Source organism: Falco naumanni, chromosome 8, assembly GCF_017639655.2.
Source record: "Falco naumanni isolate bFalNau1 chromosome 8, bFalNau1.pat, whole genome shotgun sequence".
In the NCBI taxonomy this organism is placed as follows: Eukaryota; Metazoa; Chordata; class Aves; order Falconiformes; family Falconidae; genus Falco; species Falco naumanni.
In genome coordinates this window covers 58,888,209-58,905,194 of record NC_054061.1, presented here as the reverse complement: position 1 = coordinate 58,905,194, position 16,986 = coordinate 58,888,209, and the positions used below count along the sequence as shown (strand labels likewise).

Genomic DNA, 16,986 nt, shown 5'->3' with positions numbered 1-16,986 from the left:
TTGCTGTGGGGAGTGCAGTGTTTTGGTAACGGTATCAGCATTCAGTGTAAGGCAGGAGTAGTAAAGCATACAAAAATGTAAACTTTGGATCCCATGATGCTAGCTTTTGTGGGTGAGGGTGTGCTGTTGTGTGATGAGCTGTGCAACAGCCAGAGTTGAGGGTGCTTATATGAGGTCTACGTGCTTTCCTGCAGTGTGTATTGGCAAGCAGAGCCCTGTTCCTGTGGGACAGACTCGTGGGAGATGGAGTTCAGGAGCGGAAGGGGATGTGTGTATGAATGGTGGTAGCTGGCAGTCGGTTCCTGCCAGTGGCATAGTAGCTGCATTAATAGGTGTGTTTTACAGGGGCTGTGTGTCATCTAGATTTAGAAAATGGCATCGGTGTTGTCCTCAAACAAAAGAGCTTTTTGAAGCTTGATAATGAGTGTTACACTACTTAACTGGGGCATGAATAAATGTAATAAATAACGGAGCTAAGTGGTTCTTCCCAGGGAGTGTGTCTGGATGAGGCTGGGTGAGCAGCCATGGGTGTGTAGGACCCTTCTGCCTGCAAGGGGGGTGAACTCCTGTGCTGGATAAGGGGAGATGGAGGTGATGGGGCAGAGCTGACATCTTCAGACGTCGTTTTCTGATTCTGAAGCAGTGGGAGAGTCCAGAGGGAAGTTTGTATCATGCTGTATGAATCTTAACTGATTTTAGTCTGTGCTGCTAGCATGATAACACTTGGTTTGTTATTTGGATTTTCTTTTACTGTTTTCCCTATGCCAAAAAAAATATTGGGTATCCATGTTGCTGATGATTAAAACACACAAACTGTTCTAATATCTCTCTTTCTGTGTTGCTATTTTGCAGTGAACAGCAGAGGGCTAAATGTCCACTTGAAAATGATGCAACTTGTTTGGGGAGACCTTGGGGCATGTTTCTTTCCAAGAGCATGACAAAGGTCAGAACTTTAAAAGCACGGTAGTAGTAGGTGGGAATGGTTAGCGTGGTTAACATCGTGCGCTGAGTACGGGGTATTTGTGAACATGCATAACGAAGTTTCTGGTTAAACTTTAATGCTGGTTAAAACTAGCATTGCCATATAGTCAGTTCCAAAAGAGACTTGGGGAAGTGTTTTACTAGACAAAAGAATTGTACGAATTATGTGACAGAATTGTTTTACTGTTCAGACTAAATTATTTTCTCTTGGTAATCAGATAGCATTCAATTAAAAAAACCCACCAAACTAGACTAACCTTAAACAATGTTTGTTCTTTAAAAAAAAGTCAATATTTTTCTCCAAGTTAATGAAGTAATTAACAGTGATTGATGACACATGTACTCAGCTATTTTGTGCTGGTAGACCAGATGGGTTAGGCACAGCTAGTGACCAGTAATTTTGATTCTTTGTCAGAAGGAACAAGAAGTTCAGATGTGGGCTGTAACAGCTGAGGTACATGAATAGAAAAGGTGGATGTTTTTCTTTCTGCCTTTCCTTACCTATGCATGAGGATATGAAAAACAACCCCAGGTAAAGAATTGTGGGTTGTTCATTTCTAGTAGTTAAGAAAGCTGAGCTAGAGTGAAAATGTGGTTGGTAAGTTGAAGGTTTTCAGTTGTTTCCCAAAACTAATTACATAAAGGTGTCTGTATCCGCCCCCCCCCCCCCCCCCCCCCCCTTTTTTTTTTTTTTTTCTCCTGGCTGTATCAAACTGTTTTGAAAGAGAAGGAATGATGGTGTGTCTGCACAAGCAGTTGAAAAAATAAGCCCCTGAAAGCTGCATCATTGAGGAAGCCTGTGGAAAAACGGTGGCTGCATCAATGAACTTTTATTGTGATCCAGATTTTCCCCCCTTGGTGTCTGCTACGCTAGCAGCGTGGAGGGAGACGATTTAGCGAGTGTCTTGGTACGGCACGCTGAAGATGGGTGTCAGCAAAGCAGAGAGATCTCAGTGCTGCTGAAATGCTTTAATGGGACTTCGGTATAGTGATACAATGGTATGTTTTAAAGTGTTGGGATACATGAGAGGTTGCTGAAACTTTAATTTGCATGAATTAGGGGGGAACTTAATATGTTGTCAGTGTTGTGTTCAGATCACAGGCATCAATAGGAAGCTTCAGCTGTTCTGGAGTTTGCATGGGAATGCTTCAGTCCATGAGACAAGCTTGCTGTCTGCTGGTCACACAAACTCTTCCTGGCACTGAAAACGTCGTCGGGGGATTTTAATTAAAAAGTATATAACATTTTTTTATCACTTTCAGTCAAGTATTTAAAAGGAGTTTTGATTTTTGTGCATCTGAATTACTGTAGCTAGGGTGATCTGCAAGGAAGGAATGAAGAAATGAGACGGATGTTGTCCGTAAACTCACAGTATTAATTTCCCTTCCGTCAAGTGCTGCTTTCAGCTCTCCGATTTGACTGCTTTCAGAGGCAGAAATACTGGGATGGAGATAAAACACGGGATGAGGGAAGAAGAGGGCTTTAGAAAAAGCGAAGACGGTAGATTTTTATAGGTAACTGTCCAATTTGTACCAACTCCTCCAAGGCTTCAGAGCAGCTGGAACAGGCTCCCGAGGCAGACTTTTATCCTTTCTCCCTCCCACGCGGATCCATCTGTGAGACTGCTTGTTCTTGCTGCTCTTGCTGAGAAACTGGATCGAGCTCAGAAGCATCCTGCTCTTTCAGACCCTCTGCCAGAGTCTTGCTAGTCAAGGAGGGCTCTGTAATCCCGCAGATCTACATATTCCCAGGTTTTACACACAGTCACTTGCATTTCTGAATCTGCAGCTCTTATAGAAGAGCTGTATCCTTGCTTGGATAAAAATTTTTTTCAAGCTGTTGACCACTTCATGTTGGAGTGTCCACAGGGTGAACCTGAGGTATTTCTACAATTGCTGGGGTTCCTAAAGATGACTTTTTGTTCAGTCTTGGATTATGCATTGGAGTATTTAGGTCCTCTCATCGTTCACTTGGTTATTCCCAAAGCCTTGTTTTTTTGCCTCTACGAGTATTTGAGATACTTGCAATGCTGCTTTGACGGCAGTGCTAGTTGAGGTCTAAAAACAGAGGAGGTATCAGCAGATCCTCCAATAGTATTGCTATTGGTGTGAAATCTGTGGAACTAGAAATATTGTTAATGCTCTTGTGTACTCCTAGCAATGAAGGAGAAGGGCCATACAAAGTTCTGGGGTTTCATGGTGTCCACCGGAAGATCTGAGGTTTTTCTTGGACGTGGAGGCACCTTCAACTTTCAAAGCAGCTGTAACTGTTGATCAAGGTCGTGATTTGCAGAAGTGTCTGTAGATGGGACCATGAGGAATTTTGTGCAGAATACGTAAAAAACATGTTCTTCCAAGCAGACCTTGCTTTAAAGCTTAGTGAGGAAAACTTGCAGACTTCTGCTAGGGGCAAGTTCCAATAGTGGCAGGTATGTGTTGACTTAACGTTGAAATGGGTGAAGAGGTCTTCACTTCTACTGAAACATCAGTGTCCCCTGTGTTTTCAGTTTGGGCTGGTGTCTTAGCATTTGGATTTACATAACTGAAGTGCAAGGGCTGCTACCAGAGATCAGTCTGAGCAGCTGACTTCACTTTGAAACGCAACTGAAAAGAGCCTGAGCAAGGCAGCCTTGAAGAATCTGTGTGCCATGGACATTAGTAGTGGAGTGTTTCTTGACAATAAGAAGCAAAAGGGTGTGAAACTGTAGAAAGCAATTTTTTTCTTGATTATTTTTATTGAGCATTTCTGTTACCCATAATTAGATTAATTAATTCTGTATAGGTTTGCTACCCTTGAATAGCTGTGGATTAGTTCCGTGTTAATAAAGTAGCTCACAATTAGTTAATAGAGTCTTGCCATTTGCGGTGACTGTTAATTTTGCTTTCCTTTAATGTCTGATGGTGACTTCGGTACGTGTATAGCCCTGCTTATATTGCAAAGGATTGCTTAACAAGCCACTGCCTGAAATAATAGCAGGATTGCTCCAAAAGCAACTGCCAGGGACTGTCTAGCAATGTATTATAGCCTTCTCTGAAAGAACTGTGTAAATACAGAGTAGGTGTTGGTTATTCTTGAAGTCTTAATGCACATATACTGTAATTTAACACTTAGGACAAATACGGTTAGAGATTGAATCTTTTCCTGAACATTATACCATACAAAACCTGTCACAAAGTTAAAATGTTTAGTGTGAGCATATAAGCAATAAATCTTCATAGGGTGTATTTGAAAGTGGAGGTTTAAGGGAGAGGTAGGAACACGGTATTTTTTCTACTTTAGGCTGTCATATGAGAATAGCACTTGTAATGGCTGGCATTGAAATGTCAGCATTTGCTAAACAAATGTACCGTGTTTTAATTCTTTGAAGTACTGGGTAATGCTTCTGTATTTTTTAAATGGTTAGTACATCTGGTTTATTGTGTCGAGCTTTTGATCTTAAAGGTAGGTATCTCTGGTTTTGCTGCTGCAAGGTGAAAGTATGAAAACAATGAGTTTGGCAAAGATGGGATGCCTTAGTAATAAGGGCTAGACTGGTCAGCCTGGGTCTGTACTGACTGTGACATATATGTACCTAGTGTACTATCGGTGAGAAGCTATTTGATAACAGCTGTATTAGGTTGGGTTTCCTGTTTAATTGTTAGTTACACAGTTATAACTGTAATGAAGGCTTCAGGTACTCTGATTTTGCTCTCTGCTCTTTGAAGATACCGGGGTGCAGTTTACATACTCCCACCTGCCAGTTCACTTGAGTGTTTTCTTTCACTTAATGATTGCAGGTGTACTCACCACTTCTGTGGAAACTAATTAAAGAGTTTGGTATGCGATTTCAGTGCAATATAAAAAAGTTATACGGAGTAAACTTTGTATTTTGCAAGATGGGACTGTCACATCAGTGTAGGACAAAGCAGAGTTGAGTTGATTTGGTGACGGTAGGTTGGTGTGTAGGTGGGCATTCGTCTTTAAAGGTATTTGATTGCCACATTCTCCAGCAGCATCCAACACAAAGTACCTTGGGAGGTGTTTCACAACAGGACATGCAAACGGTGGCATTTCTCTGAAACACTCTCCTGTGAGCTAGTGACTTGTCTCATGGGTTTCCTGGCCATGTGCAGAAGCACTTGGTGTTTGTCCTCTTGTCTAAGAAGTTTGTCCATTCGCTTTGGAATTCAGGAAGACTTTAGCTTTTTCCAGCACCCCAGGGCAGAGTTTCTTAGTGCAGCTAAGAAGTGGCATGCAATGGTCTCTGCTTCAGCTTGCCACCTGAAGTTTCTTTTCTGATACCTTCTCTCCCTTCTGTGTCCACCCAACCTCTCTCCCAGAAAACAAATGGGAAAAACTTTTTGCTCTGAAGGAAATAGGTGGAAAGCAGAGTGATTGATGACTTCTCTGTTTTAATCATGATTCTGCATCACTGTAATATCCTTAAGTCACCTCTGTCTTGGCTGAAGATTTACCTGCTTCACCTGTATGAGAAATTTGTGCCATGCCTTTCCCTTTCTTTTTCTTGTCCTTTTGAAACTCTTACACTGTGAATTTGGAAATGGAGGGGTAGTATCCAGATCTGCAAAAAATATTCATGACTTTGGAGGAACTGGGCTAATATGGCAGCAAATTTGCTGTTCCGTTTTTATTTTCTATTACTGTCATGGTATTCTAGTTTCTCTTCTGTCCACAGCTGAGCATTAAGCTGATGGTATATTTTACAGTGCAGCCTGTTATTCCTGCAGTATGTGTTTAAAGACAGAAACTGTCTTCGGAGACTTAAAACTGTTTGAGAGGACGTCTGATGTTGTTTGAGGCTTGGAGATATGTTTTCTGGGGGAGGTCTGTTTGAGTATCTTTGAAACTGTAGAAAACCAGCACTTCTGTAAGTGGGCATTGCTTGTGAAACTTGGTCTCCCGGGACAGATTCAGTAAAGCTGTATTTTGCTTGAAAAGCAGGAGTTGAAGTGATGTTGTCAAAGGGTTCTGTGGGTCCTCAGGACTACCGCTACTTTTTTTTTGTCATCTTGCAAAGTGGTAGCTCTGGAGACGTGGTCCTTAGAGAGAAGAATCAGCCTGGGAGACTGTTTCACACTGCCTCTGCTCTAAATAAAGATGCAGTGAATCATTTTGTGGTCACAGTAAGTTATTATTGTTTTCAAACAGCTATATGCCTCTTCCTTGTCCCCTCCTCCTTTCATCTATAGATCCTATATTGGCAGTATTTTATAAACAACCCCTGAAAAGCAAAGGCAGCTTTTTTTCTTTTCTCTGGGTAAAGTTCAGGATCTGTTGTCAAAGGAAAGATTTAATCAATAATCTCCAACAGAGGCACTGCCTCTCATTAGCTCTGTGAGTCTGTGCAAAGCACATGCATGCTGCAGCGTTGTGTTGTTGGCAGGCTGTGTGTTATGAGTAGGAATTCAAGCAAGCATCAAGATGATGTTGTCATTATCTTACATGGAGCATGTGGCATTTAACGATACTATTTTCCTGTTAATGCAGGAAGGAATCTAATAATGGTTGACTATTTTTTTTTGGGGAAAAAAAAAAAGTGTTACTGGTATTTAATCTGCCGTGTCAGGCAGAAGGATTGGTGACGATGCTTTTTGGGACATGGGTGTTTCCATGGCTTTTGGAGACCAAATTCCGTGGTGTTGGAGTGCTGCTAAAGAAGTGCCAGGATATGAAAGGTGTTCTAGCATCCTTTTTGCTGTTGTCTTCACGGAGCTGGCTTCCTTGTCCTGCTAAAATGCAGTGTCTTCTGCAGAGTTTTTAACATTTTAGGGGTCTGAAAGGCAAAGCAGCTTTCTCTGGACCTAGAAGTAACCTTCAGAGCACAGGCGATGGGTATAGTAGGTGTATGACTTACACCATGTTTTGATGCGTTGAGTCAGCGAGCAGTTGGGTTTGTTGAACTGAGGTTTTAAAGTGATCTTGTCAGCTGGTTGTAGTGTTGATGGTATGCGTCTGAGAGGGCCGGCAGATGAAGCAAGGTCATCGATAGCTGGGTATCCTGAAGCAACCAGGCTGACTTGGCTTAAAACAATCTTGAAACTTCACCCTTAGGCCAAGATTTTTATCTTGGCTGAAGTACCATAGCAATTTAGGCTCTGAAAAATAGAGCTTTGTAAATAAAGCTCTATCATAACTTTAATTACTGGTTACTGCACATCTGTACTTGTGACTAGTAGAGAGGCACATCTGGAACGGGCTAGGAAAAGGAGGGTGAACATTCATACCGTCAAAATATTTGTATGGCAGAACTGTAAGATTCCTGTTACTTGCTGTTTTATTTTTGTTTTTTTTAAAAGGTTTCAGTAGCTGCAAAATGTATGGAAACAGAGTTGGAGAACTGTTGGATTACTTACATTTCCTAGTTCACGTGCAGTTCTGTCTTAGTGGTTGCTTAGATGCCCAGTGGGGAAAAAGGGATCTTAGAAAGCCTGTGGAAGGAATAGTGTAGAACCGAGTTGTGGAGCTATTGTCTGTGGTTTTGGGGGGCAAGCCTGGTCATGCAGTTAGAGAAGAAGAAGGTGAGGGACCTTCTGGTTTAGAACGCTGTTTAATGGTTTTGTATTTAGAGCCATGTGCTTTTTCCCTATAGGTGTTATTCCTGTGTCGCCATGTGTGGTGGCCCGGCCTGTTGACAAATTTGCCACTGTTTTCTTTGCAGCTTCTGGAAGAAACAGCCGAAGTCTCATGAAAGTATTTTAAGCAGACACATTCCTTCCCTGACATAACTGCTGGAAGGTCTGCCTGCCATTCTGCTGGGGACTGAGCGTTTTGTGTGATGTACTTACTGGTAGAAGATAAATACAAGAAGAGCTAAAATGGCCAATAGTCCCCTTAATCTAGGGAAAGTGCATAGTAAGGGAGGGTTAAGGCACCAAACCGACTGAGAAATAAGGGGCTTTTGCTGAGGCTGCAGCCCCTCAGTGTGTCTCTTACTGTATGGTGACTGCAGGTATAGAGGCTCGTTATCAGCTGGTGACAAGGAGGTGACCGCACACTCAAGCTGTGGCTAACTTCTGAACCAGAGATGCGATGAGGATCAAGCAGCAGATGCACCAGCTGGCATGGTTTTATGGAGCACGTGCTCTTGGGCATACCCTGGTAGAAGTAGGCTGAAATAAATAGGCCTTAATTTGCTCTTTGTGCTCCTATTCCAGACTTTTTAAAAAAAAGCAGCAGGTACCAGACCCTGAACAATTCTCCTGCAAGGCAGGAAGCTTGATCATACCGGTTCTGTTTGCTACACCGTGTAATATAAGAGTGTTCTACACACTTGCTTGTCTTAGCCTACGGTTCTGCTTGGGCTTTCTGCACCGTCGTCTGAAATGTGCAGTGCCATCCACAGTCCTGTGTGGACACTTTGGCTGCCCTGCGCTCTGTGCCTGGGGCTGTACTCCATGTGAAGTGCCAAAGCTGGCACAGGCAGTATGCCACCGATTGTTGTCTGCCAAGAAAATTCACCTAACCGGCCGGCAACCCCGGGGCTCGCTTGGAGACAGCAGGCAGGCTAGAGCACGATCCTCCCCTGGCATCAGTTGTCCATCTCATTCTGCACCCTGGAGCCCAGTGAGTCTGACCTGAGCATGTGTGCATGAAGCCTGCTGTGCCCGTGATCCCGCTCCCCCCCCAAAAAAGAAAGGTGAGACACACGTCTGGCCAAAATAGTTGGTTGTGGAGTTACTCACAAGAGGATCGTGCTGCTATAAACAAACATGTACTCATCCCTATCACATACGGCGTGTGTCTGGGTTAGTAGTGGGCAGGCTGCCTAAGCTGCTCATCCCGGCCATGACCCAGTCCTTGCTGGTGCCTGAAGAGTTTGCAAGGAACGTGCTGCTGGATGTGTGGGGTGGACTTGCTGTTCTTCTGGCTGAGATGTGCAGGCCAGATGGGATCTCTCTTGCCCTGGAAGGCAGTGGAGTAGAAGTAAAGCAAGCTCTGATTTTTGGTGTGTGTGGTGTTTTTGGTTGTTTTTTTTTTTGTTTGTTTAGTTTTGGGTTTGTTGTGGTTTTAGGTGTTTTGTGTTGTTTTGGGATTTTTGTTCTTTTTGTTTCTCGTTGTCGTTGTTTTTAAAATCATAGAATCATTTAGGTTGGAAGAGATCCTTAAGATCATCGAGTCCAACTGTAAAAGGAGAGCATTTGTTTGGAAAATCCTATGGGGCTCCAAATATCTTAGACAAAGGGGTAGACAGCATTTTGCTTCTCCCAGTTTGGGAAGTGTTTTTGTGAGATAGTGGCAAAATGACAAATTTATGTAAGAATTGTTGCAGATAGGGGCCTGACAACAACTTTTGACTGCTTTGGAAATGTCTCATTGGACTGCATTGAGATCAGTACAAGTGGTAACTGAAAACTAGAGTTTGGTGGTGGGATGAGTTGGGAAAGGACTGCTATCTGTATTCTGGAAAAGTCCATTTTGCTTGTACTTTCCTGCATTTCTTCCAGAAAGCTGAGTAAACATTTAAAAAAAAAGTGAACTAAATCCATACCTTTTCCATCTGATCATGGTTACTTTGTGATCTCTGCTCTGGCCAGCCACTGGTATTACTAAATCATGCAGAAGCTTCATATTTTGGGTGTGTCTCATGTCTGACTGAATTTAGATAGACCTTTGGGTGAAGAAGTGGGACTAGGTAAACCAGTAGTGTTGGTAAGTGGATTTGCTGCCACTGTTTCAGTGCAGTTTTGTTGGGAAATGCGTACACATCTTCTCAATGTTCATGCACCATATTTCCTTCTTGCACTGTTAAAATGAGTAGACAGAAATCTGTTAACTCTGTTCCAAATCCTTCTTGTCTACAGCTGAGATTTGCTTATGCTGTAACATTACCTGCGGTTTTTATTGGAAATAAATGGTGTTAATATTTTTGCTAATGCTTGGTCTAAACAGGATGTGCAAATTAATGGAGCTGGAAGATGAACGTTTGGGATGGCAGAGATCTGCAGGGATTAGAAATGACACTTCAGTAATTTTCTCTTGAATTTGACATGTAACATGTGATGCGTAACATGAAGGAGTGTTCCAGGTCTCTAAAAATGCAGGATGGGCAGAGGAACTTGGAGAGTTGTAATGCCAAGATGCTTGGGGTGGAGAGAAGCAGCCGATGAAGGAGGCCGGTCAGTGAAATACAGCAAGGAAGGCCTCTGCTCAACAGCGTCTGCTTGGGCATTGTCCTGCACACCAGGGAAGTACCATTATAAAGCAGGGCCCACCATAAGCAATCGTGGTGGTGTTCAAGTCAAGTCTTAGACCTGGTTTTGCTGCCTTGTTGGAAAGGAACACGGATGTGTGAGCATGGTGAGAACTCTTCTGAGAAGAGGTGGGACTGCTTGAAGTGTCCTGGCACGGGTAGACTGCGTACAGATGCTCGTTGTGCAAGCAGCAGTAGTAGTTACTATCGTAATCATCCCCCGCCCAAGCGATATTGCTGCCTCTTTGCTGGAGGTCACCACACCCTCAGATCTGCTGGTGGAGCAGTTTGGGGTGAGCGCTCCCTCCTCTGCTTTGAGCGGAGTCAGCTGGATTAATTTCGATGGGTTAACTAGTCGGCTTCTGCCAGCACGCTGACTTCATGTCTGAAGTGGGTTAGGGAGTGCTGGTTATAAACCGTTCTGGCCAGCCAAGCCCGGAGGGCAGAAGTGCCTTGTCAGGGCAGCGAGGGACTCCTCTGGGTGCCAGCTGTCTGTTAGAACGTCCTCCTGGGTATCCAGGAGAGGTTATCTGTTGGGAGCCTCAATGCTGATGACTTTTTCAATGCAAAGAAGGGAAGTAACCTGTGGTTGTGAAATACTTTGCATAAAGGACCCAACTTGGTTTAATCCATTTCAGTAGCTTTTGCTGGTGGCATGTGTCAGCGGCAGGCCTCTCTATGTATGTTAAAACAGCAATCTCCCCGATACACCCTGCCTGTAAAACATGGCTGTTTAGAAGAACTAGATGCCACTTGGTATAGTGCCACACACCCACCCCCCAACCCCAAAAAGTGAATCTCAGGACACCTTGCACCAGGTTCTTTTGGTATAATTATTGCTGGTTGCGTTAGCCATAACCACCTGTGGGGGTTTCTATAACCTAGGGTGTCTCCTGCTTTTATATTTTTATTTTGGGGTGGGGGGCAAGGGTACAGTAGGTTGCTAACTCAGTGGGTTTTTTCCTCTCTTCTTCCATCTAATACTCAGCTTAAAAATAATTGGGAACAGTGGATTTTTTTTTTTTTTCTCCTGGGGCAGTATGAAGTTGCTTCTTAATAATCTGCTGGAGGCTCGGGTCGAGTGGGAGTGGAATTGATTGTGTGGGTTTTTTTCCTTCCTGCTCCAAGACCACTTCTTGGCACTGAGGAATTTTTCTTTAGACTTCTTTGGGGAACAGATGCATGAAGTACAGTTACCACTCATACATATGGCTTTTAAAATATGGAAGCTGTTGGACTGAAGTGGCTTCATATGGTGCTGTTGGAGAATGAGAATTAACACACAAGTTTGGGTTTTTAAGACTTGAATGTGTAGTTGAAAAGTTTTTTTAATTTTTAAAGTAATGTTAAATATTAGCCTGCATTTTTATGGTTATTAATCAAAATTACATCTGTAACTGAAAATTACTGTCTCTGCAACCTTGAATGCCTAAAATAGTGCCCTAGTTTAATCTTTTCTTCTGGGGATAAATATGTTATATAATGTTTAATTTAAATGATTGTAAATCGTAATTCTCTAATGTAGACATCTTTTTCTTTAATTGCAGGTTCCCATTTTGAAAGCCATTAGAAGATATTCTGCCACCCTGTTGGATTACTTCCTATACAACTCAGCATGTCACTGTGCCCTGGATTTTATAAGGTGGCCATGATTTAATCCCCACTTCCAATTTCTATGTATTGGTGAAGCATTGGAGCTCTTTAGAGCTGCTGTTACTTGCGTGGAAACTGATCCGTCTCAAATCCTTTCTCCAGAGGACTAGACGTTACTAGCAATGAGCTCCCAAAGCCATCCAGGTAAGGGCAAAACCGCTTCAAATCTAGTTACGGCAGCGAAACACCATGTGTTTGTTACACAAACAGACTTTTTATTGTGTTGAAATGATAATCCGGTCCCTCTCCCTGTACTGCTGCTTTGTTTAAAGCAGAGCCTCTGTGTGAAGGTGGAAAATTGTGTTGCTGTTACCAGTTACAAGGAAATCTTGCCATTTTAGGTTTGTCATTGTTGCAGTACGTATCACTGACAGTTGGAGGTATTTTCTAGAGATGGTAACCAGATATTAAATTTGTTAAATCTATGCTGATAGATCTTAACGGCGTGTAGTGTACCTCCAAGGAATGGTCATGGTTCTGCTGGTGTGTCTTTATTGATATTTGAGAAAATCTGACTTTTCAAGTGCTTTGTAGTAGGAAAGTATAGTTTTGCTGGAACAAGAGTCAATTGATCCATCTCATTGTTGTCTGGGGGATTATCCCTAATGTGCCTTGCAATTTAAGACATAGGATTCACCCCTACAAAATTGCACGTTTCTGTCTGTCAAGAGGATCTATAGATACTCAGTTACCTGATTTCTATCTTAAAGTTGTCTCATACGTTTAACTGTGTTAGGCAGAACTTTGTGAACTTGTGCTTTGGAAGAGGAATTTTAATTGTGCTCTGAAATGCTTGCTTTGACTATTTCAGTTTATGGTAGAGAGAAGGCTGGGAAGGAAGTAATCCAACAACGACAAGGCACGTGAAAGTACTTACTTAACTATGCCTTTGAGAGATTACTTTTGTGACTTCAGTTTAATCAGTTTTGGGTTAACAGTCAAATAAGACTGAAGTGCTAAAAGCCAATGAAGAGCTCCTGTGACTAACAGAACTGTGTATTTGAGGGGAAAGAATTTCATATTTGCTTCAGAATTACTTGTAACAGCCCATTTGCGTTTCTGAAGCTGGGAACAAGAAACTGCTGCAGTGAATAGGGATGCTGGAGTTTACAAGCAGCAGCATAGAAAATCTGATCCTTGTGTAGGAACTAAAAGGAGTATCCAATGTTATCAGTATTACCAAAAAAAATAAATATCTGGCTTCTACTTTCATAATATAAGCAGTCTTTTAGATTTTGAAACTTGCTTCTGGTACTATGGCGAGTTGAGAAACTATATTCAGAGGAGTAGAGTGCATATAGGTATCCACCTGTGACACACTTCTTGCAATGTCATGTTTTTCAAAGAACTGTTCTTCAGATAAGTGGATAGTTGCTATTTGAATACTTCCCTGTCTCAAATATGAGTGATACTGAGGAGCTAATGGCCACCTGCTTTTTTTCTCATTGTGGTGGGATAGGTTAAATATATACCTATATTCAAAAACCAACAAACAAATATAACTTGATATTGCTTTACTAATAATGAGTAGCTCTCCAGATACTTGGGAACGAGGAACGTCCTTCTTAGTTTGGCTGTTCTGTTGATGCAGGAGTATTGAAAGCCTGCTGCTGACTTAACATATTTTCCTTTAATTCATCTGCTACCCGCCCTTTTTTTATGGGCTTTTCTATTTTTTTTGGTCTTGCCTGTTTTTACTGGTTCTGCTTCTTTTGCTCAAGTTCTGTGCTGATGGTGTAGCAGGGAGTCACACGTAAAAAGGGCTGATGAAAAGAGCAGAGAAGCTCCTCATGTAAGAAGTGTTTCTGTAAACCTAAAAATTGATTTGAGCCTACATTTTCTAAAACTGTGTCTAGAGTGGCTCTTGCAGAGGAGGTTGGTCTAACCAAAACCCAGGGGAGTGGCAGCTCAGCTGGAGGCTTTGGACATACGTGTGTTCCCCTGTGCTGCTGTTCTTAAACCTTCTTGTCGCATGAGACCTTAGGTGAGGTGTGGGGATGGCTCAGAATTAAAGTTGCGATTACTGTGTGTTTTGTAGAAAATAAGACTACTAATAAGGGAAAATATTGTCTGCTCTGGTAGTTAGCCATTTCAAATGTAAAGAAACCATTGCAGTTCTATTATTTAGAAATACACTTAAACCTGCTATAGATAGTAATACTTGAAATGAAAGGCGTGATAGAAACTCGATGCCTATCATCAGCTGGTTCACTTAAAGATCATTTAAAGGTTGAAGAACTTTTGTACAACTGAAAAAGTGGAAGAAACGATCTTGTGGTGCTATTTTTTTTTATGGATGGTGTTCTGTAGTATGGTAGATGGTGTATGGATGGTGCTTTGTATGAAAATATTTTCAAATGGTATCAACTTCCTCAAATTCAGGTGAGGCTGCATCTGGAGTACTGTGTCCAGTTCTGGGCTTGCCAGTTCATGAGAGACAGGGAACTACTGGGAGGGCCCAGTGGAGGGCAGCGAAGACGGTGAGGGTACTAGAGCATCCCTCTTTGTGAGGCAAGGCTGGGAGAACTGGGCCTGTTTAGCCTGAAGAAGAGAAGGCTGAGAGGGATCTTACCAGTATCTACAAATACCTTAGGGGTGAGAGTCAAGAGGATGGGGCCAGGCTCTTTTCAGTAGTGCCAAGCAACAGGACAAGGGGCAACAGGCACAAACTGCAACACAAGAAGTTCCATCTGAATACGAGGAAAAAAATTCTTTACCTTGAGGGTGGCAGAGCCCTGGCACAGGCTGCCCAGAGAGGCTGTAGGGTCTCCTTCTCTGGAGACATTCAAAACCCACCTGGACATGATCCTGTGCAACTTGTTCTAGCAGAACCTTCTTTAGCAGGGCGTTGGACTAGATGATCTCCAGAGGTCCCTTCCGACCCTGATCATTCTGTGGTTCTGTGAAAGTGTTACTTCTTACGAAATGCTGTTGAGAAATTCTCCCTGTGCCCTTTCTAGGTGTTAGGTTCTTATTTTGGTGGTATTTCCAAGTGTTGAGTTGAAATTCTAGCGTATCACCATGGCTTTTTACCCCTGGCTTACATTGTGGTATTCTTACTGCTTGTTTCTCTTTTAGAGTCAGTTTTATAATAATTGGTAGACATATTTTCAAAACCTTGCCAAAGATGACATCTGGACTTCTCATGTCAGTTATGATAGCTATTTTGATTATACAGCTACAGGTAATTATTACTAATGATGTGCATTGTTTAAGGGAAGGCTCTGGCTTAACTCAAGAGCCTATTAAACCTTGCTTCAATGGATATGAGCTTTCTTCTCTAATCTTCTCGAAACCTATCACTAATGGGATGTTTTAGGAACAGTGCCATAAAATTGTTGCAGTGTAGATGAATGGAAGTGGGTTGGGTATTTTTTTTTTTTTCCCTTCCACTCTGCAAAGCTCTCTTGTGCGAATTTTTGGGTACAGAAGGCTTCTCACTGAACAAGGTGAAAAAATAAAGAAGACTTTTAAGTTCTCCAAGAAAAGTATTTTTGTCCATCATCACTGCTATTTCTTTTGTAATGTTTTGGGTAAGCTTTCTTAGAGAGTAAGAAATAACTTTTGGAGAAGTAAGAATACCCAGGCGGGAGAAGGGTAAATCGATCTGTCTTGAGCCCTAGACGTAGGGCAAAGACCTTCAATTTTGTTTTCTGAGCCAAAGGCTCTCTCCACAGTCTGCTACTTGAGCTTTGGGTGAAGACCAGTAGCTCTTGTGAACTTAACTTGCCACACGGAAGCATGAGGAGTGGGAGAAGCAAGTGGGCTGCTGGTGCCCCTCTTGCCACAAGCACCCTGTGCTCGTCACCGTGTGGTGCCCGCTGCTGTGGAGAATGACCAGCTCCCTTCGGGTGTTGGTAGACTTGGTGGGTTCCTGGGCAGGAATGGGAATGGCTTTGGCTGGCACTGCTGGGCAGGGTGAGGGAGGGGGGAAAGGGGCTGAAACTGGGGCGTGGGCTGGCAGGAGGACAGGCTTTCCCCTGCGGTGGTGGACCTAGTTAAGACAAAGCTCAGAGGCATCATGTGCCCTTTGGCTTTTGGCAGACGAGTCACTGCTTCTTCCAGCGCTGGAACAAAGCTGAAAAAAATTGCTGAAATTGTGCTATAAAAGATCAAGTTGCTGCAAAGTATAATTAAGAAAATTAGGCTAATTAAGATAACATTTAGGATTATGATAAAGCTTGCGGGGGGAGGCAGGGGAAAGCGTGTTTAATTTCACTTCTTAAACTGTTAAGTTGCCCACAATTGAAATTTACCTTACATAACCTGTGGTACTGCTGCTGCTCATCTTCCCCAGGCTGACTGGGCTACGAGTGTGTGTGTGGTTTTTTTTCCTGGTTTTCGGTTTGGTCTCATATTGTGTCGTCCCCTCCCCCCCCCCCCCCCCCCCCCCCCTTATTGACCTTAAATGATTTCTTGCGGTCGCTGTCTACCTCCCCCCGTAATTTTCAGTGGCTTGAGTTCACTATCATTTGGTTCTTTAATCAGTAAAGATTGTTCTGCTGATACTAGTTATACATAAAGATTAGTTTAAAAAAACAAAACACTTAAAGTTAATCACTCAACTGATTTGTATTTGTTTAAAGTTCACTTTCCTTTGTAAAAGCTGAAAATCTCCATGTTCAATGAAGCATTTTGTTTATGAAATGTTATCTTACAGGAATTAACCAGTCTGAATGCAAATGCTATATTCTTTCTTCAGAGCTACTCTTGCGGAGATGCAAATTTCATTTACATTTTGAAATGCTGAATGTTTGATAATTAGGAATATTGAAGTTTAAGAATGAGCTGCCTATCTGATATGGAAAAATCTGCAGCAGGATCATTAAGACTGAGAGGAGATACTAGAGAAAGGAGAAAGCTTCATGATCACACAGCACTGGCAGAATGAGTTAGCAAGTCATGTGCGGTGATTTGCTCAATTGATAAGTACTTTTGTATGGTGTTTTATCTGCCGAGTGCAAGAAGCCACTCTCCCTTCGTACGCCATGGCTCAATGAGGCATGGAAAGCCATTTCATGCAGTATACATAAAAGCTTTCCCTGTTAGCCTCTCAAACATCTTGCACCATCCAATAAATATTTTATGTGTTCTCTTTTTAAAGATTAAGAAGTTTCTGTGGAGATGCATTTCAAACGGGCTTTAAATGACACTGACCTAC

General features: G+C 42.5%; 1 protein-coding gene across 4 annotated transcripts in view; it reads left to right on the top strand.

The window, feature by feature from the left end:
- The window catches only part of HDAC4 (histone deacetylase 4), a 266,734-nt gene that overhangs the window by 16,181 nt on the left and 233,567 nt on the right, over window positions 1–16,986 (top strand). For 3 of the 4 annotated variants that reach the window (XM_040604243.1, XM_040604241.1, XM_040604242.1), the window contains exon 2: window positions 11,720–11,969. In XM_040604243.1, the coding sequence (XP_040460177.1) occupies window positions 11,948–11,969 (22 nt within the window). In that variant the 5' untranslated portion in view covers window positions 11,720–11,947. Of the gene's footprint in view, window positions 1–837; window positions 944–11,719; window positions 11,970–16,986 lie in introns of those variants that run through there. The other variant, XM_040604240.1, reaches the window with a different exon arrangement.